This window comes from Oncorhynchus keta, chromosome 11 (assembly GCF_023373465.1).
Source record: "Oncorhynchus keta strain PuntledgeMale-10-30-2019 chromosome 11, Oket_V2, whole genome shotgun sequence".
NCBI lineage: Eukaryota > Metazoa > Chordata > Actinopteri > Salmoniformes > Salmonidae > Oncorhynchus > Oncorhynchus keta.
Window position 1 is genome coordinate 44,489,391 of NC_068431.1, and position 26,718 is coordinate 44,516,108.

Below are 26,718 nucleotides of genomic sequence, written 5' to 3' on the forward strand. Positions count from 1 at the left end.
AGGGAGTAGACACCAGATGGAAACCGAAATTACATTTATAACCTGAGCAGAAGGTTAGGTTTGGCGAGAACACTGTCGTCATTCTGACTCCCATCAGCCAGTGTGAGGTGAGCTTCTCCTTCTGTAACTCCTTCACAGCTTTTGGCACTTTGGTTGTCTTTAAACTCGTTGCGTTTGCTGTGATTAATGTAAATTGTGAATGTGTATTTCTAAGTTTGTGTAGATGTCAGTCTAGGACGTTGTAATAGTTAACCACATTACCGTTGTGTGTGCTTTAAGTGGTTTCCTGGGGGGGGTCTTAGTCTCTTGCTGTATTCTGACAATCGTAAATAAATAATAGTCTCGAAAACCCGATCCTAGGCAACACTGTGACCAGGGTCCGGTTTCAATGATGGACTATTTTGGCATGGAGGAACTACTGCCTACGTCGTTACCTGCATCATTACTTTATACGCTTAATTAAAATAAAAAATAGTTTAAAATAGTAACTAGCAAGATGGAGATCACAGAGGTTCTTTTTAAAGAGTGCTTTTCTCAAGTGGCTCGTTTGCATCAACTACCTTCACTATAACCACTGCAAAAGTTCTGCAAACTTTGGTTTTGAATTGTGATGTTCTGGCATGTCTGCTTGGTTATTGGTCGGGAGGGTCCCACCATTTTTTCTCTCTCTTATCAATGTAGGCATGACAGAGTTCCTCTATGCCTATAGTGTCCATAATTGAAACCAGCCCCTTGTCACTGTGTTGCCTAGGGTTGGGTTTTCATGACAACGCAAATACACTGTAACAAAAAATGTGAATGATGCTATGTTTTGAACATACTGTGTATTTGGCTGGTCTTCTGCAGTTCGGAGAAGTCTCAGGCTCACATATGTACTGTTCCTTTGTGCGTTTGTGTGCCTGGGTGTGTGTCCGTCACAGGAGGCTGCTGAGAGGAGGACGGCTCATAATTAGTGTAGTGTAGTGAGTGAATGGTATGGTATGGAAACCATGTGTTTGATGAGTTCGATGCCATTCCAACTACTCCATTGCAGCCTTTGAGCCCACCCTCCCCAATTAAGGTGCCACCAACCTCCTGTGGTGTATGTGTATGTGCATGTTTGTTTACATGCACACTCTGTAACATATATGGAGAGGTTGATGTGTTTGCATAGTGATCCATCTGGGTTTTGCCGTCATTGGTTAGCATGATAATAGGTGGTTGTAGCTTAGCGGTGCTCTGTTCTGTTCTACTGTTCAATGATTTATCCTGCTGTTGGGATGGGCCCAGACTTCTGACTCTAGGCAGTGACTATAAAAACATACCGGTTTATACCTAACCCTGAGGAGATGTCTTATTTACCCAGCATTGACATGTGGGTATTCAGTGGGCAAGGTAGGCACAGGCTAGCCTACACCAAGCTCTCACCAGCCCAACATGGGCTAGACCAGCATCACCAGCCAAATCCACAGCATCACCAGCCAAACACATCAAGCCAACACCAGCCCAACACGACCCAGCCTAACCCCGGCCAATACAAGCTAACCCGCACCAATCCCACATCAGCCTAACATGGGCTAGCCATCACTAGCCCAAAACAAGCCGGTGTTGGGCTGATGTGGGATTGGTGCAGGTTAGTTTGTGTTGGCCTGGTGTAGGCTGGCCCGTGTTGTGCTAGCCCACACCAAGCCCAGCTACTTCATAATGTAGAGGTGGGGCTCATTTGAATATTTGGGGGCATAGTTGTACACACTCGTATGCACTTTTCGTGCAACTGTTTCTTTCGTGCTTCTACACCTGCATTGCTTGCTGTTTGGGGTTTTAGGCTGGGTTTCTGTACAGCACTTTGAGATATCAGCTGATGTAAGAAGGGCTATATAAATACATTTGATTTGATTTGATTTGATTCTTCCTTTTTTTGTACTGTACTGCATCGAACTACTCCAATGTACTGTACTATACTGCACTGTACTCTACTGTGATGTAGTCTGCTGTACTGTACTCTACTGTGTTCTACTTTGCCATACTGCGATGTCTAAAGCTGTAAAACATAAACGTCTATGATTGGTTCAGATTTGGTCTGGTCCAGAACAACCACATTTGTACTTGTTTGAGGGCTGAGCTCATATGAATATGAGCAAGTGTGTAGAATACCAATAATGATGATATTGCATATTGCTGCCTTTGTGTACCTGGTCAGGGTACATCACCATGAAGAGAATGACATTCCTATCCATAATTATGTGTTACTGAGTTGTACAGATCTTGTACCCGTGATGTTATTCCCATTACAGTAATTCTGTTACCTGATGTAAATCCACTTTACTTACTGTAGTTCAATAACCAAAATATATGTTTTTAAACTCAAGGTGTCATGTAATCCATTGACAATCCATTGTTTCTGCACAAATATTTTATGCGAGCACGTTTTTAGAAAACGTTGGGGTGGCAGGTTGCCTAGTGGTTAGAGTGTTGGGCCAGTGAACCGAAAGGTTACTGGACTGAATCCCTAAGCTGAGGTAAACATTTGTCGATCTGCCCTTGAACAAGGCAGTTAATCCACTGTTCCCTGGTAGGTTGTCGTTGTAAATAATAATTTGTTCTTAGCTTAATTGCCAAGTTAACTAAGAAAATAGTCAATAAACAACTTCTCTGATAGAAAATGGCTTATGTGGTATTGATATTAGTCTGAAACGTTTCAAAATAGCCTACAATGTGTAAATCTGATCCTTTTGGTCATAAAGGCCAACAAAGTCTCATGTAGAACAGAGTTTAGTAAGTGAGATCGTCATGACTTTTAATTACTTTTTTATTTTTATGAAGGTAAGGGTCAAAATGATTGAAATCCCTGTTTTCAATACCTCACCTTGGAAGGATAATGACACTGAGCCTTTTTCTAAAATGTTTATGATACTGGAGAACACATTGGGAGCTATCTTAGACCAAACTGTCATCAAGGCAAAGGGTGGTTAATTTGAAGAAACTCAAATATAAAATATATTTAGATTTAACACTTTTTTGGTTACTACATGATTCCATGTGTTATTTCATAGTTCTGATATCCTCAGTATTATTCTAATGTAGAAAATAGTCAAAAATAAAGAAAAACCCTCGAATGAGTAGTTGTGTCCAAACTGTTGACTGGTACTGTATGTGTCCTAGAACACATTTAATTTGTTCTTTAAAAGTTCTCAGAATATTTTCTTAGGTTGTGGGAACAGTCTTGTGAGAACAATGAGTGGACATCACAAAAGATACAAGAATGTTCCCAAAGCACATTTAATATGTTCGTTAAAGGTTCCCAGAATGTTTCATTGGGTTCTGGAACTGTCTGGTGAGAACATTGTGGGGACATCACAAAATATATGTTCCCAAAACACAGAAACTGTCCAGTTGTGCAGATGATCACCTGATGTTACAAGGACATTTTCAGAACACATTTAATCTCTTCTTTAAAGGTTCGCAATATATGTTATTAGGTTGTGGGAACAGTCTGGCGGGAACATTGTGGGGACATCCCGAAAGATATGTTCCCAAAATAGAAAAACTGTCAAGTTGTACAAATTATTCCAATGGTTCTTTTAGGGTACAAAAAACATTCACCTGATGTTGTAAGAACATTCCCGGAATACATGTTCTATGTTCTTTAATAAAACATTTCTTTAGGTTGTGGGAACATTGTGGGGATATGGTTACCTAAACACTAAAACTGTCCCGTTGTGCTGACATTCAGATAATGTTTGTATCGGACTGCTCAAAACATTCCTTTGATGCTGCAAGAATGTTGACAGGACAGCCTTTAAGTTACGTGAAGGTTCCCAGAACATTTAAATAGGTCGTGGGAACAGTGTGGGTACATTACAAGAGATTCCCAAAACACAAACTATGCTCAGTTGTGATGACATCCATACAATGTTTAGGTTAGGTTGCACAGGACGTTCCCTTAATGGTCTTAAAAATGAAATAAGTCAGTTTATATGACGTTCACAGGGTATTTGTTTTAGGTTAAACAAAATATTCAATTGATGTTCATGCAATTTACATTTGACCTTGTCTTGGACGTCCTCAGAGCAGAATATTTAGAAAATGTTATATTTAAGTTTGACCTAATATTACCACAACGTTCTCAGCACGCACATGAGAAAGCAGGTTGGAATAAATCCGCATTATGTTTCTCTCCAGATTTGCTTATTTTTTCCCCCATATGTTTATGTACCCTGCACGTGTGACATAACTCCACCATTCATGTCATTATCAAAGATAATAGCATTTTTAATCATATTTTGAACATGGTTTCCGATCTGAATTAACCGAAAGGAAGAGGTTGTAGTGTGGATAAAGGGGAAAGGGCAATAATTTAAACAAGGGGTGAGCCATTCGTACTAATCTACAGGAGAACCCATTCAGGTTTAAGAATAACTTTTCAACGACTGAAGCTTTTAGTGAGATGTTTAATGCTTTAGAATGTAATACGTTTAGCCCCCAGAACTCATATTCATTATAAAAATAAGCATGTTTAATTTTGTCTGGCAAGTTGTCTGGAGTAAGCAGGGCCATAAGTAAATATGTAAGTAAACTTTGATATCGCAAGTCCGACTCCACGAGGGGCTAAATGGGGCTTAGCCTGCGTTCCTACAAGCTGGCTTTAAGTTTACAGTCACCATGGTACACAGAATCCTCAACGAGTACGAAGTCATTTGGGCACAGTGCAGTGCTGGTGGCATTGACACACCACCAGCTCCAAGCAAATGACAATGTTATGTACATACAAATTTCCAGCAATATATGGTGGACAGTACAGTAGGCCAGCAGGACCGAGGAAAAGAGACAATGGAAAGTACTGTTTTTCAGCGTGTTAGATACTGTCATTGGTAAAATGGCAGAACGATTCAGCGAAAGCAACAGCCAACTGGTGGAGACGTTGTGTGCCCTTGACCCGGAGAGCCATGACTTTCTAGATGTGAAAAATGTCAAACCACTGCTTGAACCAAGCAAAACAGATTTGATGGAAGCTGAGTTTAGTGTCACTCACCGGTTTTTGCTGGTGAGCGATGGTCCTCTCTGGCTCCAATGAGGACAAATAGACCCCACTTGAAATCCAGCAATGATCCTCTGGGTATCTCTCCACCATCCTGACCATGCTTACTGCACTGAAACATGGACTGACTTTTGGGGCATCCATGGCTACCTGCGAAAACAAATGTTCTGCATTGACAAATGTGTTCAGTCAACACAGAAGAGGCATGCTACACCCGAGGAAAGCTGAACTAATCCAACTGGCATTTGAGGGATCTCTTACAGGCATATTTCAGGGAGAACGGAGTAATTTACTACTTAGGAAGTTCCACAAAGCATCCAGGAAGCTGCAACTCTTTGAAAATTGTTTCAAGAAGATTGTTTCAATCTAGCTGGTTGGATTTGATCAAAATCTTGCTTTAATCTGTAGTCGGACACGGAACCACGAAGGCTAAAGGGGATTCAGCCCCTTCAGTTCAAACTTTAGCTCCTGCAGATTTAGTTTTATGTCCCTACAAAAAAAAATATCAAAAAAGTTAAAAGATTGAGTGACAGGCACCGTATCAACACAATGGACAAGGTGCTCTGCTGTATGTGTAGACAGGCTGGTCTCATAGACTATACATAACAAAGTAGAGTGCCTTGCAAAAGTTTTCATTCCCCTTGGCATTTTGTCCTATTTTGTTGCATTACAACCTGTAATTTAAATTGATTTGGTCTTGTAATGTAATGGACAAACACAAAACAGTCCAAATTGGTGAAGTGAAATGAAAAAAATAACCTGTTTAAAAAATGTAAATAAAATAATAATTGAAAAGTTGTGCGTGCATATGTATTCATCCCCTTCGCTATGAAGCCCCTAAATAAGATCTGGTACAACTGTCCATAGGACATAGGACAGTATCTGTCCATAGGACCACTTTAAGCCATACACTCCACAGAGCTGGGTTTTACGGAAGAATGGCCAGAAAAAAGTCACTGCTTAAAGAAAAAAATAAGCATCTCTCATCACGCCGAGAATAGCATCCTCACAGTGAAGCATGGTGGTGGCAGCATCATGCTGTGGGGATGTTTTTCATTGGCGGCGACTGAGAAACTGGTCAGAATTGAAGGAATGGTGGATGGCGCTAAATACAGGGAAATTCTTTTGGGAAACCTGTTTCAGTCTTCCAGAGATTTGAGACTAGGACGGAAGTTCACCTTCCAGCGGGACAATAACCCTAAACATACTGCTAAACCAACACCTGAGTGGTTTAAGGGGAAACATTTAAATGTCTTGGAATGGCCTGGTCAAAGCCCACATCTCAATCCAATGTGGAACCTGTGGTATGACTTAAAGATTACTATACGTCAGTGGAACTCATACAACTTGAAGAAGCTGGAGAAGTTTTGCCTTGAAGAATGGGCAAACATTCCAGTGGCTAGATGTGCCAAGCTTATAGAGACATACCCCAAGATACTTTCAGCTGTAAAGGCTCTACAAAGTATTGAACAGCTATGCACGCTCAAGTTTTCAGTTGATTTGTATTATTTCTTGTTTGTTTCACAATAAAACATATTTTGCATCTTCAAAGTGGTGTTGTGGAAATCGAATGATACAAATCCCCAAAAATATGTTTTAATTCCAGGTTGTAAGGCAACAAATAAGGAAAAATGCCAAAGGGGGTGAATACTTTCGCAAGCCACTGTAAACATAAATCTGGGAAACTCAAATTAGTATCATATGTTACGTTTGGTACAGTTACATAAGACAGAAGGTTACTTAAAGGTGCAATATGCTGAAATCACTCCTCCAGTTCCTGGTTACTAAAATTCAAATAGTTTGCCTAATTTCTATAAGGACAAGGTAAGACCCAGATGCAGACCGTGTCGAAGTAACGTTTATTGCAGAAACAGAGGCAAAGGTACAGGACGGCAGGCAGGCTCAGGTCAGGCAGTTGTCGGAAATCCAGATGGGGCAATGGTACAGGGCGGCAGGGAGGCTCAGGGTCAGGCAGAGTGGTCAGGCTGGCGGGTTCAGGGTCACAACAGGCAAGGGTCAAAAACCAGGAGGGTGTGAAAAAGAGAGGCTGGGAAAAGACAGGAGCTGACAGGACAAATGCTGGTAAGCTTGACAAAACAAGACGAACTGGCAACAGACAAACAGAGAACACAGGTATAAATACACAGGGGATAATGGGGAAGATGGGCAACACCTGGAGGGGGGTGGAGACAATCACAAAGACAGGTGAAACAGATCAGGGCGTGACAATTTCAGTTTATGTGACAGAACAAGCAATCATTGTGTCGATAATCGTAATCTATTATGATTTCTGTTTTCTGATGTTCCTAGCTGCAGATTCTCCCACCCGTATACAGCGTGCTCATGATTACCACATTTCTGCCTTTCTTTGGAATGCAGGATACTGGGGATGTGTCGGCCACAAACACAAACTTAGAGGAATTGATAGGCCTGTTCCGTGTATTCTGGCTTGTTTTTTCATACTGTTCCTACCATCGTCAGCTTCCTGTTGAGGAGCTCTTGTCCCAGCTTGTGGGAAGTAAAAAAGTGGGAAGTAAAAAAGTGATTGCATGTGGTGTTATGGACACGGAGTCCCTGTGTCACATCCACGAAAACCCATATCCCTTGGTTCTTGTCAAGGGCTCCTCCACCTGGCTTCCCTGTAAACACTTGCAAGTTCCACTCATATGATGAAGCAGCAACACAGGCAGCCTAGATCTTGATTCCATTTTTTGTGGGTTTAGACGGTATGTACTGCCTGAAGGGGCAGTGGCACATAAATGGCATAAGCTGCTCATCAATAGTAACGTTGGGCCCAGGGTTGTAAAACAGGGGAAGGCGGTCCACCCACTTGTCTCACACTGACCCGAATGCAGCTAGTTGGTCTCTCTGCCGCCAAGCTGGTCTGGTGTCTCCGTTATCGAAGGGGAAGATCCTAGAAATAATGTGGAGGTTTTCAAGAGACATTGTTGCATAGACATGTTCTCTACCAGTTTCTGCATCCCACAGGGATTCTGTGGATTCCCCATTGGATCTGAAAACACAAGCAAGGATAAGAAGTATGCATGTAAATGAATTTGGTCCATCCCCTTACATCTCTCTCCAAAAACACACCTTCCCTCCAAATTAGTGCGGTTCAGAATGATTTTCTGAACACTTTATGTCCTGCACATGAGTAACCGACATCCACGTTGGCCCTGGTTGCATCCCTATCACATTGGCAGCCATGCGGGGTGGCTCATTCCTTGGGCAAGAAGACCATTCAATTTCAACTTTTTTTAAATAATGGCCCATCTGTTCTGTTGTCTATCTACCATTGATCTTGAGTGCTGTAGAGTGGAGTACATGCACTTAGGGTGACCAGACGTCACTCACTCAGCTGACCTTTGCTGATAAACGTACACAGGTGGATTCCCTAAGATCAATTCAATTCTCTTCTCTCAAAACTGAATAATAATTTCATACACCATATTGAGGGATACATCACATCTACTGCCTCAAATTGACTTACCAAGTCATACTAACCAGGTCTGTCAGTAGAAATATTTGACAAAGGGTCCCGCCACACGAGAACCTCAGTAGTCATAATAGTACTTCTGAGCTGGTAAATAGAATAGGACAGTGTCACACGTGATTGTGTCACTGCTGAAATACTGTGACCAAAGTCATTTTCTTGAGCTATCATGACTGCCTAAGAACTGTAGTTCCATGCGTGCAGCGTGGGTGAAATGTAAAGGTAGAGATGACAGCTCATGAGTTGGTTCAACAGTCTAACCAAACCACTTTAGTCAACAACACCCTGTTATCTTTGTCCCCTCCCTGACAGTACCCAGAACCCTGCTCAGGTGGGCATGAAGACAACGCTGCCTGTTGAAATCACCAGGGAGAGCACAGACTTGCCACTCATGGCTATTAAAGTCTCCATGGAAACGGACAAGAGTTCACACCACAGAGGAATCTATATTGACTTTGTTTCACTTGGTTGCTCCAAAGGGCAGAACGCAAGTGAGACATTTGTGGTGTTCTTATACAGTGAGGCCATTATGATAATCAATTTCGATACCACTTTTCCACTGTCGTTGTTGTAAATCATTGTCTGTATTGCAGGGTATACATGTACATTATCTCTCTCATTCTCTTGGTCTCTCACAAACACTCTCTCTCCCCCTCTCCCTTTCCTTCTCTCTCTCCCCCTCTCCTTTTCCTTCTCTCAGTCCCCTCTCCCTCTCCTTCTCTCTCTCCCCCTCTCCCTTTCCTTCTCTCTCTCCCCCCCTCTCCCTTTCCTTCTCTCTCCCCCTCTCCCTTTCCTTCTCTCTCTCCCCCTCTCCCTTTCCTTCTCTCTCCCCCTCTCCCTTTCCTTCTCTCTCCCCCTCTCCCTTTCCTTCTCTCTCCCCCTCTCCCTTTCCTTCTCTCTCTCCCCGTCTCCCTTTCCTTCTCTCTCCCCCTCTCCCTTTCCTTCTCTCTCTCCCCGTCTCCCTTTCCTTCTCTCTCCCCCTCTCCCTTTCCTTCTCTCTCCCCCTCTCCTTTTCCATCTCTCTCTTGCCCCCAGTCCCTTTCCTTCTCTTCCCCGTCTCGATTTCCTTCTCTCTCTCTCCATCTCCATTTCCTTCTCTCTCTCCCTCTCCCTTTCCTTCTCTCTCTCCCCCTCTCCTTTTCCATCTCTCTCTTGCCCCCAGTCCCTTTCCTTCTCTTCCCCGTCTCCCTTTCCTTCTCTCTCTCTCTCCATCTCCATTTCCTTCTCTCTCTCTCTCCATCTCCATTTCCTTCTCTCTCTCTCCATCTCCATTTCCTTCTCTCTCTCTCTCCATCTCCATTTCCTTCTCTCTCTCCCCGTCTCCCTTTCCTTCTCCCTCTCCCTCTCCCTTTCCCTCTCCCTTTCCTTCTCTCTTCCCCTTCTCCTTTTCCTTCTCTCTCTCGCCCCATCTCCTTTCCTTCTCTCTTCCCCTTCTCCTTTTCCTTCTCTCTCTCACCCCCTCTCCCTTTCCTTCTCTCTTCCCCCACTCCCTTTCATTCTCTCTCTCCCCCTCTCCCTCTCCTTCTCTCTCTCCCCGTCTCCCTCTCCTTCTCTATCGCCCCCACTCCCTTTCCTTCTCTCTCTCCCCGTCTCCCTTTCCTTGTCTCTCTCCTCTCCCTCTACTTCTCTCTCCCCCTTCTCCTTTTCCTTCTCTCTCTCCCTCTCCCTTTCCTTCTCTCTCTCCCCTCTCCTTTTCCATCTCTCTCTTGCCCCCAGTCCCTTTCCTTCTCTTCCCCGTCTCCATTTCCTTCTCTCTCTCTCCATCTCCATTTCCTTCTCTCTCTCCCTCTCCCTTTCCTTCTCTCTCTCCCCCTCTCCTTTTCCATCTCTCTCTTGCCCCCAGTCCCTTTCCTTCTCTTCCCCGTCTCCCTTTCCTTCTCTTCCCCGTCTCCATTTCCTTCTCTCTCTATCTCTCCATCTCCATTTCCTTCTCTCTCTCTTCTTCTCCATTTCCTTCTCTCTCTCCCCGTCTCCCTTTCCTTCTCCCTCTCCCTCTCCCTTTCCCTCTCCCTTTCCTTCTCCCTCTCCCTCTCCCTTTCCCTCTCCCGTTCCTTCTCTCTTCCCCTTCTCCTTTTCCTTCTCTCTCTCGCCCCCTGTCCCTTTCCTTCTCTCTTCCCCCACTCCCTTTCATTCTCTCTCTCCCCCACTCCCTTTCCTTCTCTCTCTCCCCGTCTCCCTCTCCTTCTCTATCGCCCCCACTCCCTTTCCTTCTCTCTCTCCCCGTCTCCCTTTCCTTGTCTCTCTCCCTCTCCCTCTCCTTCTCTCTCCCCCTTCTCCATTTCCTTCTCTCTCTCCCCGTCTCCCTTTCCTTCTCCCTCTCCCTCTCCCTTTCCCTCTCCCTCTCCTTCTCTCTCTCCCTTCTCCTTTTCCTTCTCTCTCTCCCCGTCTCCTTTTCCTTCTCTCTCTCTCTCCATCTCCATTTCCTTCTCTCTCTCTTCTTCTCCATTTCCTTCTCTCTCTCCCCGTCTCCCTTTCCTTCTCCCTCTCCCTCTCCCTTTCCCTCTCCCTTTCCTTCTCTCTTCCCCTTCTCCTTTTCCTTCTCTCTCTCGCCCCCTCTCCCTTTCCTTCTCTCTTCCCCTTCTCCTTTTCCTTCTCTCTCTCACCCCCTCTCCTTTCCTTCTCTCTTCCCCCACTCCCTTTCCTTCTCTCTCTCCCCCCCTCCCTCTCCTTCTCTCTCTCCCCGTCTCCCTCTCCTTCTCTATCGCCCCCACTCCCTTTCCTTCTCTCTCTCCCCGTCTCCCTTTCCTTGTCTCTCTCCCTCTCCCTCTCCTTCTCTCTCCCCCTTCTCCTTTTCCTTCTCTCTCTCCCCGTCTCCCTTTCCTTCTCTCTCTCCCCCTCTCCTTTTCCATCTCTCTCTTGCCCCCAGTCCCTTTCCTTCTCTTCCCCGTCTCCATTTCCTTCTCTCTCTCTCCATCTCCATTTCCTTCTCTCTCTCCCTCTCCTTTCCTTCTCTCTCTCCCCCTCTCCTTTTCCATCTCTCTCTTGCCCCCAGTCCCTTTCCTTCTCTTCCTCGTCTCCCTTTCCTTCTCTTCCCCGTCTCCATTTCCTTCTCTCTCTATCTCTCCATCTCCATTTCCTTCTCTCTCTCTTCTTCTCCATTTCCTTCTCTCTCTCGCCCCCTCTCCCTTTCCTTCTCTCTTCCCCTTCTCCTTTTCCTTCTCTCTCTCACCCCCTCTCCCTTTCCTTCTCTCTTCCCCACTCCCTTTCATTCTCTCTCTCCCCCTCTCCCTCTCCTTCTCTCTCTCCCCGTCTCCCTCTCCTTCTCTATCGCCCCCACTCCCTTTCCTTCTCTCTCTCCCCATCTCCCTTTCCTTGTCTCTCTCCCTCTCCCTCTACTTCTCTCTCCCCCTTCTCCCTTTCCTTCTCTCTCCCCGTCTCCCTTTCCTTCTCTCTCTCCCCCTCTCCTTTTCCATCTCTCTCTTGCCCCCAGTCCCTTTCCTTCTCTTCCCCGTCTCCATTTCCTTCTCTCTCTCTCCATCTCCATTTCCTTCTCTCTCTCCCTCTCCCTTTCCTTCTCTCTCCCCCTCTCCTTTTCCATCTCTCTCTTGCCCCCATTCCCTTTCCTTCTCTTCCCCGTCTCCATTTCCTTCTCTCTCTCTCTCCATCTCCATTTCCTTCTCTCTCTCGTCTTCTCCATTTCCTTCTCTCTCTCCCCGTCTCCTTTCCTTCTCCCTCTCCCTCTCCCTTTCCCTCTCCCTTTCCTTCTCTCTTCCCCTTCTCCTTTTCCTTCTCTCTCTCGCCCCCTCTCCCTTTCCTTCTCTCTTCCCCTTCTCCTTTTCCTTCTCTCTCTCACCCCCTCTCCCTTTCCTTCTCTCTTCCCCACTCCCTTTCATTCTCTCTTTCCCCCTCTCCCTCTCCTTCTCTCTCTCCCCGTCTCCCTCTCCTTCTCTATCGCCCCCACTCCCTTTCCTTCTCTCTCTCCCCGTCTCCCTTTCCTTGTCTCTCTCCCTCTCCCTCTACTTCTCTCTCCCCTTCTCCTTTTCCTTCTCTCTCTCCCTCTCCCTTTCCTTCTCTCTCTCCCCCTCTCCTTTTCCATCTCTCTCTTGCCCCCAGTCCCTTTCCTTCTCTTCCCCGTCTCCATTTCCTTCTCTCTCTCTCCATCTCCATTTCCTTCTCTCTCTCCCTCTCCCTTTCCTTCTCTCTCTCCCCCTCTCCTTTTCCATCTCTCTCTTGCCCCCAGTCCCTTTCCTTCTCTTCCCCGTCTCCCTTTCCTTCTCTTCCCCGTCTCCATTTCCTTCTCTCTCTATCTCTCCATCTCCATTTCCTTCTCTCTCTCTTCTTCTCCATTTCCTTCTCTCTCTCCCCGTCTCCCTTTCCTTCTCCCTCTCCCTCTCCCTTTCCCTCTCCCTTTCCTTCTCCCTCTCCCTCTCCCTTTCCCTCTCCCTTTCCTTCTCTCTTCCCCTTCTCCTTTTCCTTCTCTCTCTCGCCCCCTGTCCCTTTCCTTCTCTCTTCCCCACTCCCTTTCATTTCTCTCTCCCCCTCTCCCTCTCCTTCTCTCTCTCCCCGTCTCCCTCTCCTTCTCTATCGCCCCCACTCCCTTTCCTTCTCTCTCTCCCCATCTCCCTTTCCTTGTCTCTCTCCCTCTCCCTCTACTTCTCTCTCCCCTTCTCCCTTTCCTTCTCTCTCTCCCCGTCTCCTTTTCCTTCTCTCTCTCTCCCTCTCCCTTTCCTTCTCTCTCCCTCTCCCTTTCCTTCTCTCTCTCCCCGTCTCCTTTTCCTTCTCTCTCTCCCTCTCCCTTTCCTTCTCTCTCTCCCTCTCCATTTCCTTCTCTCTCTCCCCGTCTCCTTTTCCTTCTCTCTCTCTCTCCATCTCCATTTCCTTTTCTCTCTCTTCTTCTCCATTTCCTTCTCTCTCTCCCCGTCTCCCTTTCCTTCTCCCTCTCCCTCTCCCTTTCCCTCTCCCTCTCCTTCTCTCTCCCCCTTCTCCTTTTCCTTCTCTCTCTCGCCCCCTCTCCCTTTCCTTCTCTCTTCCCCTTCTCCTTTTCCTTCTCTCTCTCACCCCTCTCCCTTTCCTTCTCTCTTCCCCACTCCCTTTCATTCTCTCTCTCCCCCTCTCCCTCTCCTTCTCTCTCTCCCCGTCTCCCTCTCCTTCTCTATCGCCCCCACTCCTTTCCTTCTCTCTCTCCCCGTCTCCCTTTCCTTGTCTCTCTCCCTCTCCCTCTACTTCTCTCTCCCCCTTCTCCTTTTCCTTCTCTCTCTCCCTCTCCCTTTCCTTCTCTCTCTCCCCCTCTCCTTTTCCATCTCTCTCTTGCCCCCAGTCCCTTTCCTTCTCTTCCCCGTCTCCATTTCCTTCTCTCTCTCTCCATCTCCATTTCCTTCTCTCTCTCCCTCTCCCTTTCCTTCTCTCTCTCCCCCTCTCCTTTTCCATCTCTCTCTTGCCCCCAGTCCCTTTCCTTCTCTTCCCCGTCTCCCTTTCCTTCTCTTCCCCGTCTCCATTTCCTTCTCTCTCTATCTCTCCATCTCCATTTCCTTCTCTCTCTCTTCTTCTCCATTTCCTTCTCTCTCTCCCCGTCTCCCTTTCCTTCTCCCTCTCCCTCTCCCTTTCCCTCTCCCTTTCCTTCTCCCTCTCCCTCTCCCTTTCCCTCTCCCTTTCCTTCTCTCTTCCCCTTCTCCTTTTCCTTCTCTCTCTCGCCCCCTGTCCCTTTCCTTCTCTCTTCCCCCACCTCCTTTCATTCTCTCTCTCCCCCTCTCCCTCTCCTTCTCTCTCTCCCCGTCTCCCTCTCCTTCTCTATCGCCCCCACTCCCTTTCCTTCTCTCTCTCCCCATCTCCCTTTCCTTCTCTCTCTCCCTCTCCCTCTACTTCTCTCTCTCTCCCTCTCATTTTCCTTCTCTCTCCCCCTCTCCTTTTCCTTCTCTCTCCCCCTCTCCTTTTCCTTCTCTCTCCCCCTCTCCCTTTCCTTCTCTCTCCCCCTCTCCTTTTCCTTCTCTCACTCCCCCTCTCCTTTTCCTTCTCTCAGTCCCCCTCTCCTTTTCCTTCTCTCTCCCCCTCTCCTTTTCCTTCTCTCTCTCCCCGTCTCCCTTTCCTTCTCTCTCCCCCTCTCCTTTTCCTTCTCTCTCCCCCACTCCTTTTCCTTCTCTCTCCCCCACTCCTTTTCCTTCTCTCTCCCCGTCTCCTTTTCCTTCTCTCTCTCCGATTCCCTCTACTTCTCTCTCCCCCTTCTCCTTTTCCTTCTCTCTCTCTCACCCACTCCCTTTCCTTCTCTCTCTCTCCCCCACTCCCTTTCCTTCTCTCTCTCCCCCTCTCCTTTTCCTTCTCTCTCCCCCTCTCCTTTTCCTTCTCTCTCCCCCTCTCCTTTTCCTTCTCTCTCCCCCTCTCCTTTTCCTTCTCTCTCTCCCCGTCTCCCTTTCCTTCTCTCTCCCCCTCTCCCTTTCCTTCTCTCTCTCCCCCTCTCCTTTTCCTTCTCTCTCCCCCTCTCCTTTTCCTTCTCTCTCTCCCCCTCTCCTTTTCCTTCTCTCTCCCCCTCTCCTTTTCCTTCTCTCAGTCCCCCTCTCCTTTTCCTTCTCTCTCTCCCCCTCTCCTTTTCCTTCTCTCTCCCCCTCTCCTTTTCCTTCTCTCTCCCCCTCTCCTTCTCTCACTCCCCGTCTCCCTTTCCTTCTCTCTCCCCCTCTCCTTTTCCTTCTCTCTCCCCTTCTCCTTTTCCTTCTCTCTATCGCCCCCACTCCCTTTCCTTCTCTCTCTCCCCGTCTCCCTTTCCTTGTCTCTCTCCCTCTCCCTCTCCTTCTCTCTCCCCCTTCTCCTTTTCCTTCTCTCTCTCACCCCCACTCCCTTTCATTCTCTCTCTCCCCCTTTCTCTATCTCCCTCTTGTTTTAAGGATAATTTTGCTATTTGATTTAGAATTGTTTAAAACAAATAATTTAATTGATAGACAGATTCACTACATGGAGCAACATATAATCCCCCCAAAAACAAATCTAAAGGAAGTTTGTTTTGAAGTGTCTATCATATATATTAATCTTGTTAACTGGTCCCGGGGGACCTTCAGACGAGTATTGTGAGTACTGGGGGCATCATAGAGACCAGTCGAAAGATTGGACACGCCTACTCATTCAAGAGTTTTTTTCTTGATTTTTACTATTTTCTACATTGTAGATTGCATGAATCAGGCCTTCAGGGTTGAATTGCTGCATAGAAACCACTACTAAAATAAGAAGTGACTTGTTTGGGCCAAGAAACACAAGCAATGGACATTAGACTGGTGGAAATCTGTCCTTTGGTCTGATGAATCCAAATTTGAGAGTTTTGGTTCCAACCGCCGTGTCTTTGTGAGACAGCGAGTAGGTGAACAGATGATATCCGCCTGTGTAGTTCCCACCGTGAAGCATGGAGGAGGTGTGATGGTCTGGGGGTTCTTTTCTGGTGACACTGTCAGTGATTTATTTAAAATTCAAGGCACACTTAACCAGCATGGCTACCACAACATTCTGTAGCGATACGCCATCCCATCTGGTTTGCACTTAGTGGGACTATCATTTCTTTTTTGACAAGACAATGACCCAAAAGACACCTGTGTAAGGGCTATTTGACCAAGAAGGATAGTGATGGAGTGCTGCATCAGATGACCTGGCCTCCACATTCACCCAACCTCAACCCTATTGAGATGGTTTGGGATGAGTTGGAATGCAGAGTGAAGGAAAAGCAGCCAACATGTGCTCAGCATATGTGGGAACTCCTTCATGACTGTTGGAAAAGCATTCCTCATGAAGCTGGTTGAGAGAATGTCAAGAGTATGCAAAGCTGTCATCAAGGCAAAGGGTGGCTACTTTGAAGAATCTCAAATATAAAATATATTTTGATTTGTTTTAACACTCTTTTACTACATGATTCCATATGTGTTATTTCATAGTTTTGATGTTTTCACTATTATTCTACAATGTAGAAAATAGTTAAAAAAAGGGAAAAATATGAGTAGGTGTGTCCAAACTTTTGACTGGTACTGTACGTATTCGTGAGAGTCTCATCTTTCCATAGAGTGGTTTGTAGGCTAAACCGTACGGAGGCTACAGATGATTGCATGAGAATACTGATTTTTGGATGTCTCATGGTCTGACCAACATTGCTCACACTCTGTCACCTTTCACTGCAGATGCAGAAGTGTTTCATACAGTCGGCGGTAGGGGTGGATTGAGATCCATCCAATGCAAAAAAATAGATACTCTAGTATCGCCTCTAGTTTAAACTGATTGATTTTTATGGGGATTTTTTTATTGTGCTAATTAGATTTCAGCGGGGTGCAGACATCGACCTGAGGTTAAGAAATAATTGCCCCTAACAGTATAAAAGTGTCTTTTGTCCAAGCCTACTGAAAATGTCTGCGGGTGTTAATGCCATGTCTAGACTATGGAGGACGGTTTTTGTCAAATTAAAGTTTATGGAAAATGTTGGCATTTCCACTGAATAGATTTGTGTTTATACCACTCCCACATGAAACAATATTATAGTTAAAAAGCTGTAGTGTTTTTGTGGACTATATTCTTTTTGCAGACTGTGGTATACTGTATTTTTTTCCTATAGAGTTTTTGCAGATATTACTGTAATAGACTATAGTATTTACAGTTTAATATAGTATAAATACTGTAGTATTACTGTAGTTAATAAACTGTAGTATATTATATAATACTTACTATAGTGTTTTGCGGGCTGTACTACAGTATACTGTAATATTTACTGTTGTGTTTTTGTCGACATTATACTGTAGTTTTACTATAGTGTATTATTTTATTATCTTTTGCATAGAAAAGGAGGGCTTTCTCCTTGAGGAAACCTACTTGGCAAATACTAAAAGAGCAAATTTTCCATAACCTGTAGGTAGCCAGGTATCCTTGTGGTTAGAGCATTGGACCAGTAACCGCAAAGGTTGCTAGATCAAATCCTTAACTGACTTGCCTAGTTAACTATAGTATTACTATAGTTAAACTGTAGTGTTTTTGCAGACTGTAGGATACTGTAGTATTTACATCTCATCGCAATATTCTATAGTAATTGCTACACACGATCGAGAGACACTACATTGTGTAGTATAGTATTCTACAGTATACTACAGTTTACTACAGTATTCTACAGCAAACTGTAGTATTTTTTTCACGTGGGACTGCAGTCAAAGTCGTACACAAACTCATATGGATGATATTATGCGAGAAAGAAAACAGAATGACACAATTTCAAGAATATTTTATGAATGGTCTAGAGACCCTTTATGTTATCTAAGGAGAAGTGTGAAGCCATTGAGCTTTTACACAATTACTGTTCATCGTTATACTTTGTGTTCTGCATGTCTCTGTGTTCTCTGTAAGTGTGTGTGTGCATGCATGCACTGTGTGTGTGTGTCTCCAACATCGTGACCTTCCATTTTAAAGCTTTGCTTTGGTGTGGATTGATGCCTACACATTCATATCAGTTGTGTTCCCACATTGTATTCATCGTTCCTTATTTCTATTGTGGATCGTGTTTATGTGCACCAATGGAAAGTCTACAAAACTATGAGCAAGCCAGCCTATGTATTGAATACATGGATTCGGATTGTGATGACATTGATGAATGAATACTACACACAATGTGCTTATTTGTATTCTCAATGTTATGTATTTATAATTAGGAAGAATATTTGATTTGATGTGTATGAAAGTGCTGGTGAAATATTAATAAAAAAGAGAGTAATATAATTCTGCACCTTTGGATAGTTCTACTGTCACACTTGCTATTGGCACATTTTGTCAGGTGTGCTCCCTCTCCAGCCTCTAGGTCACCAGGCTGCTCATTAAGGCGCACACCTGTCCCCATCGTTACGCGCATCAGCGCATAATGACACTCACCTGGACTCCATCACTTCCTTGATAACCTGCCCTATATATGTCACTCCCTTTGGTTCCTTCCCCAGGAGTCATTGTTTCTGTTTTCTGTTCTGGTTTATGTTCATTAAATGTTTCACTCTCTGAACTTGCTTCTAAGCAAACACATTACAGAATGACGCCTCACCATAGGGAAGCATCAGGGAGTTTTCTTTTGTGTTGGAGGTGAAGTCGGGTCCGAGTGTCCGAACCGGAGCTACCTGGGAGGCCTCAGCCGGTTTGTCAGGCTCCCCTGCCTCAGCTGGGTGAACAGGTTCCCAGTGCCTTGACCGAGGCAACCGGGGAGGTCTTAGCTAGCTCATTAGGCTCTCACACCTCAGCCGGTTCATCATAATGACACTCACCTGGACTCCATCACCTCCTTGATTACCTGCCCTATATCTTTAAGGCAGGGGAGCCCGTCAAGCCCACTGGGGTGTCAGGTAGCCTAATGGTTAGAGCACTGGACAAGTAACCAAAAGGTTGCAAGATCAAATCCCCAAGCTGACAAGGTAAAAATCTATTGTTCTGCCTAGTTAAATGAAGGGGGGGAAAATGTAATATGTCACTCCCTTTGGTTCCTTCCCCAGGTGACATTGTTTCTGTTTCCTGTCTGCGATGTTCATGTTTCTTGTTTTGTATTATGTTCAATTTATTAAATGATCCACTCCTTGAACTTGCTTCCCGACTGATCATGATTTACTGACTGCAAAGAAAATGTATTGACCTACTTGGATTTTTAAAACACAAACTAACTTCCTGTTTTGTCTGCTCGGACTCAATAGATAAGCATGGTTGTGTTTTTGCAGGCAGTCGTTCTTTTGATGAATGTATTTGCAATTTTGACAGCTCAATATAGTTTTGATGAATGTATTTGTTTTGAGATTTGGAAAACCCATTTACTGTTTTTCAAAAACTTGTGGACTCTGTTTTAAAAATCGACAACATTGTTCCAAAAAATGCTTGTCTGTGATTGAAAAAAAAACATACGGCCAGCTCTACAGTGCATATCTCTGCCCGCAGTTATGCATGGGGACTGCCTTTTCTTTGAGTTGCAGGATAGAAATGTTTAGAGCCTTTGCATACCTTGTCACACCCTGATCTGTTTCACCTGTCCTTCAAATCAAATGTATTTATATAGCCCTTCGTACATCAGCTGTACATCAAGTGCTGTACAGAAACCCAGCCTAAATCCCCAAACAGCAAGCAATGCAGGTGTTGAAGCACGTTGGTTAGGAAAAACTCCCTAGAAAGGCCGAAACCTAGAGAGGAACCAGGCTGTGAGGGGTGGAACATGGCCAAGATGTTCAAATGTTCATAATTGACCAGCATGGTCAAATAATAGGTCTGGGACAGGTAGCACGTCCGGTGAACAGGTCAGGATTCCATAGCCGCAGGCAGAACAGTTGAAGCTGGAGCAGCAGCACGGCCAGGTGGACTGGGGACAGCAAGGAGTCATCATGCCAGGTAGTCCTGAGGCATGGTCCTAGGGCTCAGGTCCTCAGAGAGAGAGAGAGAAAGAGAGAATTAGAGAGAACATACTTAAATTCACACAGGACACCGGATAAGACAGGAGAAGTACTCCAGATATAACAAACTGACCCTAGCCCCCCGACACACAAACTACTGCAGCATAAATACTGGAGGCTGAGACCGGAGGGGTCAGGAGACACTGTGGCCCCATCCGATGATACCCCTGGACAGTGCCAAACAGGAAGGATATAACCCCACCCACTTTGCCAAAGCACAGCCCCTACACCACTAGAGGGATATCTTCAACCACCAACTTACCATCCTGAGACAAGGACGAGTATAGCCCACAAAGATCTCCGCCACGGCACGACCCAAGGGGGGGTCAGAAACTGTTGTTTCCAGGCCCACCCCTCTCCCCTGTCTCATTGACGGCCCACCGGCGTACATGATGAGACGTCTCCTGAAGGCTCGACCTGTGGGCAGGGGATTCCAGTACCTGGTTGACTGGGAGGGTTATGGCCCGGAGGAGAGGTGCTGGGTCTCCGCTAGGGACGTCCTGGACCCAGGCCTCATCTCTGAGTCCCAGCGCCGGCACCCCGCTCAACCAGGTATGGGCCCAGGTAGGATGCAGGGGAGTGGGTGGTACTGTCACGCCCTGATCTGTTTCACCTGTCCTTATGCTTGTTGCCACCCTGTGTTTTCTGTCTGTTTGTGCCAGTTTTGTCTTGTTTGTTTAACTTTTTGCGTCGAGCCATCCCGGATCCGGGATCGTGACTACAGCCTCAAGCCCATTACCATAACGCAACGTTAACTATTCATGAAAATCGCAAATTAAATGAAATCAATATGCTAGCTCTCAAGCTTAGCCTTTTGTTAACAACACTGTCATCTCAGATTTTCAAAATATGCTTTTGAACCATAGCTAAACAAGCATTTGTGTAACAGTATTGATAGCCTAGCATAGGATTATGCCTGGCATTCAGCATGCAACATTTTCACAAAAAACAGAAAAGCATTCAAATAAAATCATTTACCTTTGAAGAACTTCAGATGTTTTCAATGAGGAGACTCTCAGTTAGATAGCAAATGTTCAGTTTTTACAAAAAGATTATTTATGTTGACAAATCGCTCCGTTTTCTTCATCACGTTTGGGTAAGAAAAAAAACAAAAATTAAGTCATTGAAACGCAAACTTCTTTCCAAATTAACTCCATAATATTGACAGAAACATGGCAAACGATGTTTAGAATTAATCCTCAAGGTGTTTTTCACATATCTATCGATGATAAATCCTTCGTGGCAGTTGACTTTCTCCTCTGAAGAAACGGAACGCGCATGGACCAAGAGATTACACAATAATTTTGACACAGGACACCGGGCGGACATCTGGTAAATGTAGTCTCTTATGGTCAATCTTCCAATGATATGCCTACAAATACGTCACAATGCTGCAGACACCTTGGGGAAACGACAGAAAGGGCAGGCTCATTCCTGGCGCATTCACAGCCATATAAGGAGACATTGGAACACAGCACCTTCAGAATCTGGGGCATTTCCTGTATGAAACTTCATCTTGGTTTCGCCTGTAGCATTAGTTCTGGGGCACTCACAGATAATATCTTTGCAGTTTTGGAAACGTCAGAGTTTTTTCTTTCCAAAGCTGTCAATTACATGCATAGTCGAGCATCTTTTCGTGACAAAATATCTTGTTTAAAACGGGAACGTTTTTTATCCAAAAATGAAAAGAGCGCCCCCTATCTCGAAGAAGTTAAGCCTAGCATAGTTTTGTCTCAGCTCCTGCTTTTTCCAGTCTCTTTTCTCACCCTCCTGGTTTTGACCCTTGCCTGTCCTGACTCTGAGCTCGCCTGCCTGATGACTCTGCCTGACCATAAGTCTGCCTGCCGTCCTGTACCTTTTGTCCCGACTCTGGATTACCGACCTCTGCCTGACCTGACCCTGGACGTGCCTGCCGTCCTGTACCTTTGCCCCACTACTCTGGATTATCGACCCCTGCCTGCCTTAACCTGCCCCTGTTACAATAAACATTATACTTCTACACAGTCTGCACTTGGGTCTTACCTGATATACCTGTCATATAGCTCCCTCCTTTTCATCAGGTCCCTTTGGTGGGTTTTGCTCTGTTGAGGAATTTATCCAGGCCCACTTCACCATTACTAGATATGAAGTGCATAGTCGGCCCTCAACAAAGATCTCTTTCCTGGCTGACTCCTGATTGACTGTGCATATTTTCTCTAAATTACAGTCAATCTTTCCTTATATTCAGACTATGGTTAATTCATGATCTTGTGAGGAAAGTACTGTATGTTTGGCCTGTGCTGACTGGGCTGGCTGCCTGCTGTGGATGTTGCCTGCGTAGCGCCTCATGCCTCTGTAATTTGATTGGCGTTTGGATAGCACAGTATAATCGCATCAACTGGGAGCTTTCATAGCTCCCCTATGTCGGTGTCATCCATCCTTAATGATTGTATTGGATCAGCCCTGTTCAGGCCAGGTTTCATCTGTCTGTAATGGGAACACTAGCTACAGTACTTCACCTGGGTTAGGGAGTTGTAGAGGGAGGGCAGCTAGTGGAATTATATCATATCCCCATAAGAACATGGATATTTTCACTAGTCTGGACATTTTCAGTACCTTGGACAAGTCCAAGCTAATGTTAGAGCCCAAATGTGATGTGGCCTTCTAAGAAGTACTAATGATGTCTCAACATGGTTTATCAAACAATGCCTTGTCTGGTGGCAATTTCCTAATATTCAATGTTAGATTTTAAATGCACATTTTGAGCAGGCCTTTAGGTCATCTTTGACTCCTGGGTTCTGGGTCCAATATGTAAGCTGCATAATCAAAAGGCCTGCAGATAGACTTTAGCGAAGCTTCAAGCTAATGCTGGTGGAATGTTCTTGTGTTCTTCCAGAACAAACAGCACCACACTGCATCAGAGGCAAGTGCATTCATTAACATTTCTCCTTCACATGATGTGCAATTGAATTACCATCATGAAAGAAAACAATTATTCAATGAAGTGAAGGACGACCTTTGATATTTCAACCATGTACTGTATATTAGACACCAAAGGGCCATTGTTTCAGTTCTGTAGTCTAAGAGACGTGAATTTTCATACATAAAAAGTATATATATTATATATTTGCGTAATGAGAATTTTCTCATGGGTCAATGTCTTTTTTTACCTTTACCTAAAGGCTGTTATCTTATCCAACACAGCCTTAACCTCGTACCACTTAACATCAGTCTACTAATGCACTATCATGTTGAAATCAACACAGCCTTAACCTCGTACCACTTAACATCAGTCTACTAATGCACTATCATGTTGAAATCAACACAGCCTTAACCTCGTACCACTTAACATCAGTCTACTAATGCACTATCATGTTGAAATCGACACAGCCTTAACCTCGTACCACTTAACATCAGTCTACTAATGCACTATCATGTTGAAATCGACACAGCCTTAACCTCGTACCACTTAACATCAGTCTACTAATGCACTACCATGTTGAAATCGACACAGCCTTAACCTCGTACCACTTAACATCAGTCTACTAATGCACTATCATGTTGAAATCGACACAGCCTTAACCTCGTACCACTTAACATCAGTCTACTAATGCACTATCATGTTGAAATCGACATAGCCCAATGGCCATTGTTTTGTTTTTTTGTACACCAGGGCAGCTTCAAAGAGGACATCTTCTGTGAAATTATTAAACAAGAGATGGCTGCAATACAGCATCCCCCGACAGTGTGAAGCCCTCATTAATCTGATGGATACTGACAGCTGAATTGACAGGACCCTGTCATTATACCAAGTCCTCAACAAGCTTGTTAAGCAGAGGGCTGGATTCTATGCAGTAGTCCTGTCTGTAGTCCTGCCTGCAGGAGAAGATAAGCTGACAGAAGCAGTAGGTCTGATGTGGAGGCAGGGCCGGACCTTGTGACCTAGTGCAGGGGGAGGCACACCATGATCTCCACGGTACTCCGTTGGCTGTTTCTGGTGTCCTTCATCGTGGTGACCATCGGCGGGAACGTGCTGGTGTGTTTGGCCGTGGGGCTCAGCCGCCGCCTGCGCCGCATTGCTAACTGCTTTGTTGTGTCACTAGCTGTGACGGATCTGTTGCTGGGCCTGCTGGTGCTTCCCTTCTCTGCCACCCTGGAGCTGCGGAGTGGACACTGGCCCCTGGGGGGCACCCTATGTAACATCTATGTGTCTCTGGATGTGATGTTTTGTACGGCCTCCATTCTGACTCTGCTGGCCATCAGTGTGGACCGTTACCTGGCCATCTCAGCCCCACTCTGCTACCCCCGCAGGGTCACCCCTCCCCGAGTAGCCCTGGCCATCACCACCATCTGGGTCACTTCCCTGGCCATGTCCTTCCTCCCCATCCACCTGGGCTGGAACACGGCTGACTTCAGGGTGCAGAACCTGGACTGGGGCATTTGGGACGAGGTGGAGGAGGGACGCACCTGCCGCTTTGAGTGGCATAACAACTACGTGCTCCTAGATGCCTTTGGCACCTTCTACCTCCCACTACTGGTCATGTGCGGGATGTACCACTGCATCTTTCAGATAGCACGCAAACAGGTTCATTTTATTCCTTATATTTATTTGTTGTGTGGTAGTATCATCAGTGGTAGTAGTGATAACAGTAATTGTGACTGGAGCAGCAATAGTAGTATTGGAATAATTAGTAGTAGCTACTATAGTTCCATCCATTTATTAATGTCATCATTTCAGTCATCCATCTGCTGACCCTCTTTCTCTTTAACCTGTCTTTATCCATCCATTCAGGTACGGCGTATCCGAGCTGCCACACCCTCATTCGCCCCCACAGCATCAGCGGCGGCCACAGCGCGGGAGCACAAGGCCACAGTGACTCTAGCAGCAGTCCTGGGGGCCTTCATTATCTGCTGGTTCCCCTATTACACCTTCTTTACCTGCATGGGCATCGGGGCAGAGACTAACCCCCCTACTACTGCCCACTCTGTGGTGCTGTGGCTGGGCTACTTTAACTCCGTTGTCAACCCCATCCTGTACCCAGCCTTGAATAGGGACTTCCGCAGAGCCTATGGGGAGCTGCTGTGCTGCAGGGGGCCACGGTGGAGACACATATCCACAACTATCTGTGTGTCCTTGCAGAAACAAGTGCCCCTCTCTAGCGAACACAGAGACACTGATCTGACCAATGGCCACACAGACACCCTCCCTAAAGACAATTAGCCAGAGGGAAAGAGCCTCACCTCTCAGAAGAGCAATGGCAGCAGCATTGCTGACCAGACCTGGTAAAATACAATACACACTGGATAGGGACTAGGTAACACATGCAGGACACTTTATAAAGGTGAATGAGGGACAGTTGTGCAGGAGCTAGTACAGTATGATATAAAATGGCTGATACGTTATCTACCACCTGCTTATAAAACAAAGGAGAACAAACCCATACCAAGAAGATAAAGAGAACAGAGAGCCGAGTCAATATTAACTGTCTAAATAGCTGTGTCTGTGCTGATCATTTCCCAGCTAACTGATGGAGACATAGGCAGTTACATGTTTTGGTGATCCTCTCTGTTGCAGACCCACTTGTGGTGAATTAGTGACTAACCTGGATGGATTTACTTGAATGTATATGTGTGTTCATCCCTAAAAGGTACAGAATGTCCAGTCAGAGCTACAGTATGTTGGATGGCTTCCAGGAGGTTGACGGAGGGGACACAAGGACATCTGGATGTGTCATCCAGGCATCCCGGCCCCATATGGGATACCTGTCCACCTTTAAATAATGTACCCCTGCATCAACAGCCAGTTGATGTAGTTCCACTGGGCATAGGTTCCCTCACATCAGTGGTTTCTAAACCTTTTGGTGTCGTGACATCTTCCTATGGTCCTCAGATTAACATAACTGTTTCCTGCCACAGCCGACAGCCCAATCTGTGACGCAGTAGAAATAACTGACCTACTGTTTGACAATTATTATCTCACATCAACCCAACAACCCCCACATTCACATGTGCTGCCAAGAAACACTCACCTGTGCTGCTATTATATGGCATGTGACATTCACACCATGAGACGTTACTGTTGACTGTTTATCAGAATGTAGTGTAATTTGCCCACTGGATTTGTAGACTTTGTTTCTGTCTGGCCATGTGACCTCATATTGTACATACAATAGTTCATAATATAAGTGAATGACATTTTTCAAAAAGTCCCCGCACAATCAAATACTCTCATTCACACTCAGACACTTGCAGACTATGTACTTTGTCTGCAATGACTTCTATAAATGACGTGTCCCTGCCCTCTAGTGACCAGATGTGTCATCACACTCACCCTCACAAGAAGAGGTGACAAAATCAATTGTATCAGTATCCGTGTGTACAAATCATTGTTACAGACATATGTTTATCTATAATGTATTATACATGTACATACGACCAATTATAATGACCTAATATGTCCTGGTTATTGTTGAACTGCAAAGCAAGAAATAAAATTCCAATCTGAAAATGGAATTTAAACATCACCTGACAATTTATTTTCACTAAGCACTTTCAGGCATGATACAGTACAGTACCTGTACTGTAATTAAAATCTGGAGAAACAACTACCAATTCTCCACTCTCACACTCTGAACCCTCTCCAGCAACCAAATCCTTCTTCTGGAAACTCTTGTTGCTCTTGCTCTCAGTGACGAACCACTTCATATCTGAAGACAGACAGCAATCATATCCTCAATATCATACACAACTGTTTTTGACATTATACCTTTACGTGAGGATATTGTTTCTTCTTGTTATGTGTTTTTTTTATATATCTGTAGTAGTAGTGAACAACTTCTCCCTCCAGGGAGAAGTTGTCTGAGCTCCAAGGAGAC

At 45.3% G+C, this 26,718-nt stretch overlaps 1 protein-coding gene and 1 non-coding gene across 2 annotated transcripts; one reads left to right on the forward strand and one right to left on the reverse strand.

Annotated features, from left to right (window-relative positions):
• LOC118390744 (histamine H2 receptor-like) lies at positions 1-26,718 on the forward strand. The gene is made up of 3 exons (XM_035781462.2): positions 1-107; positions 23,517-24,428; positions 24,636-26,718. The coding sequence occupies exons 2-3, from the start codon at positions 23,808-23,810 to the stop codon at positions 25,062-25,064; spliced, it is 1,050 nt and encodes a 349-aa protein (XP_035637355.1). The 5' UTR covers positions 1-107; positions 23,517-23,807; the 3' UTR covers positions 25,065-26,718.
• On the reverse strand, positions 17,250-17,304 carry LOC118390822 (U7 small nuclear RNA). Its single transcript, XR_004827021.1, has one exon. It is a non-coding gene; the product is annotated as a U7 small nuclear RNA (small nuclear RNA).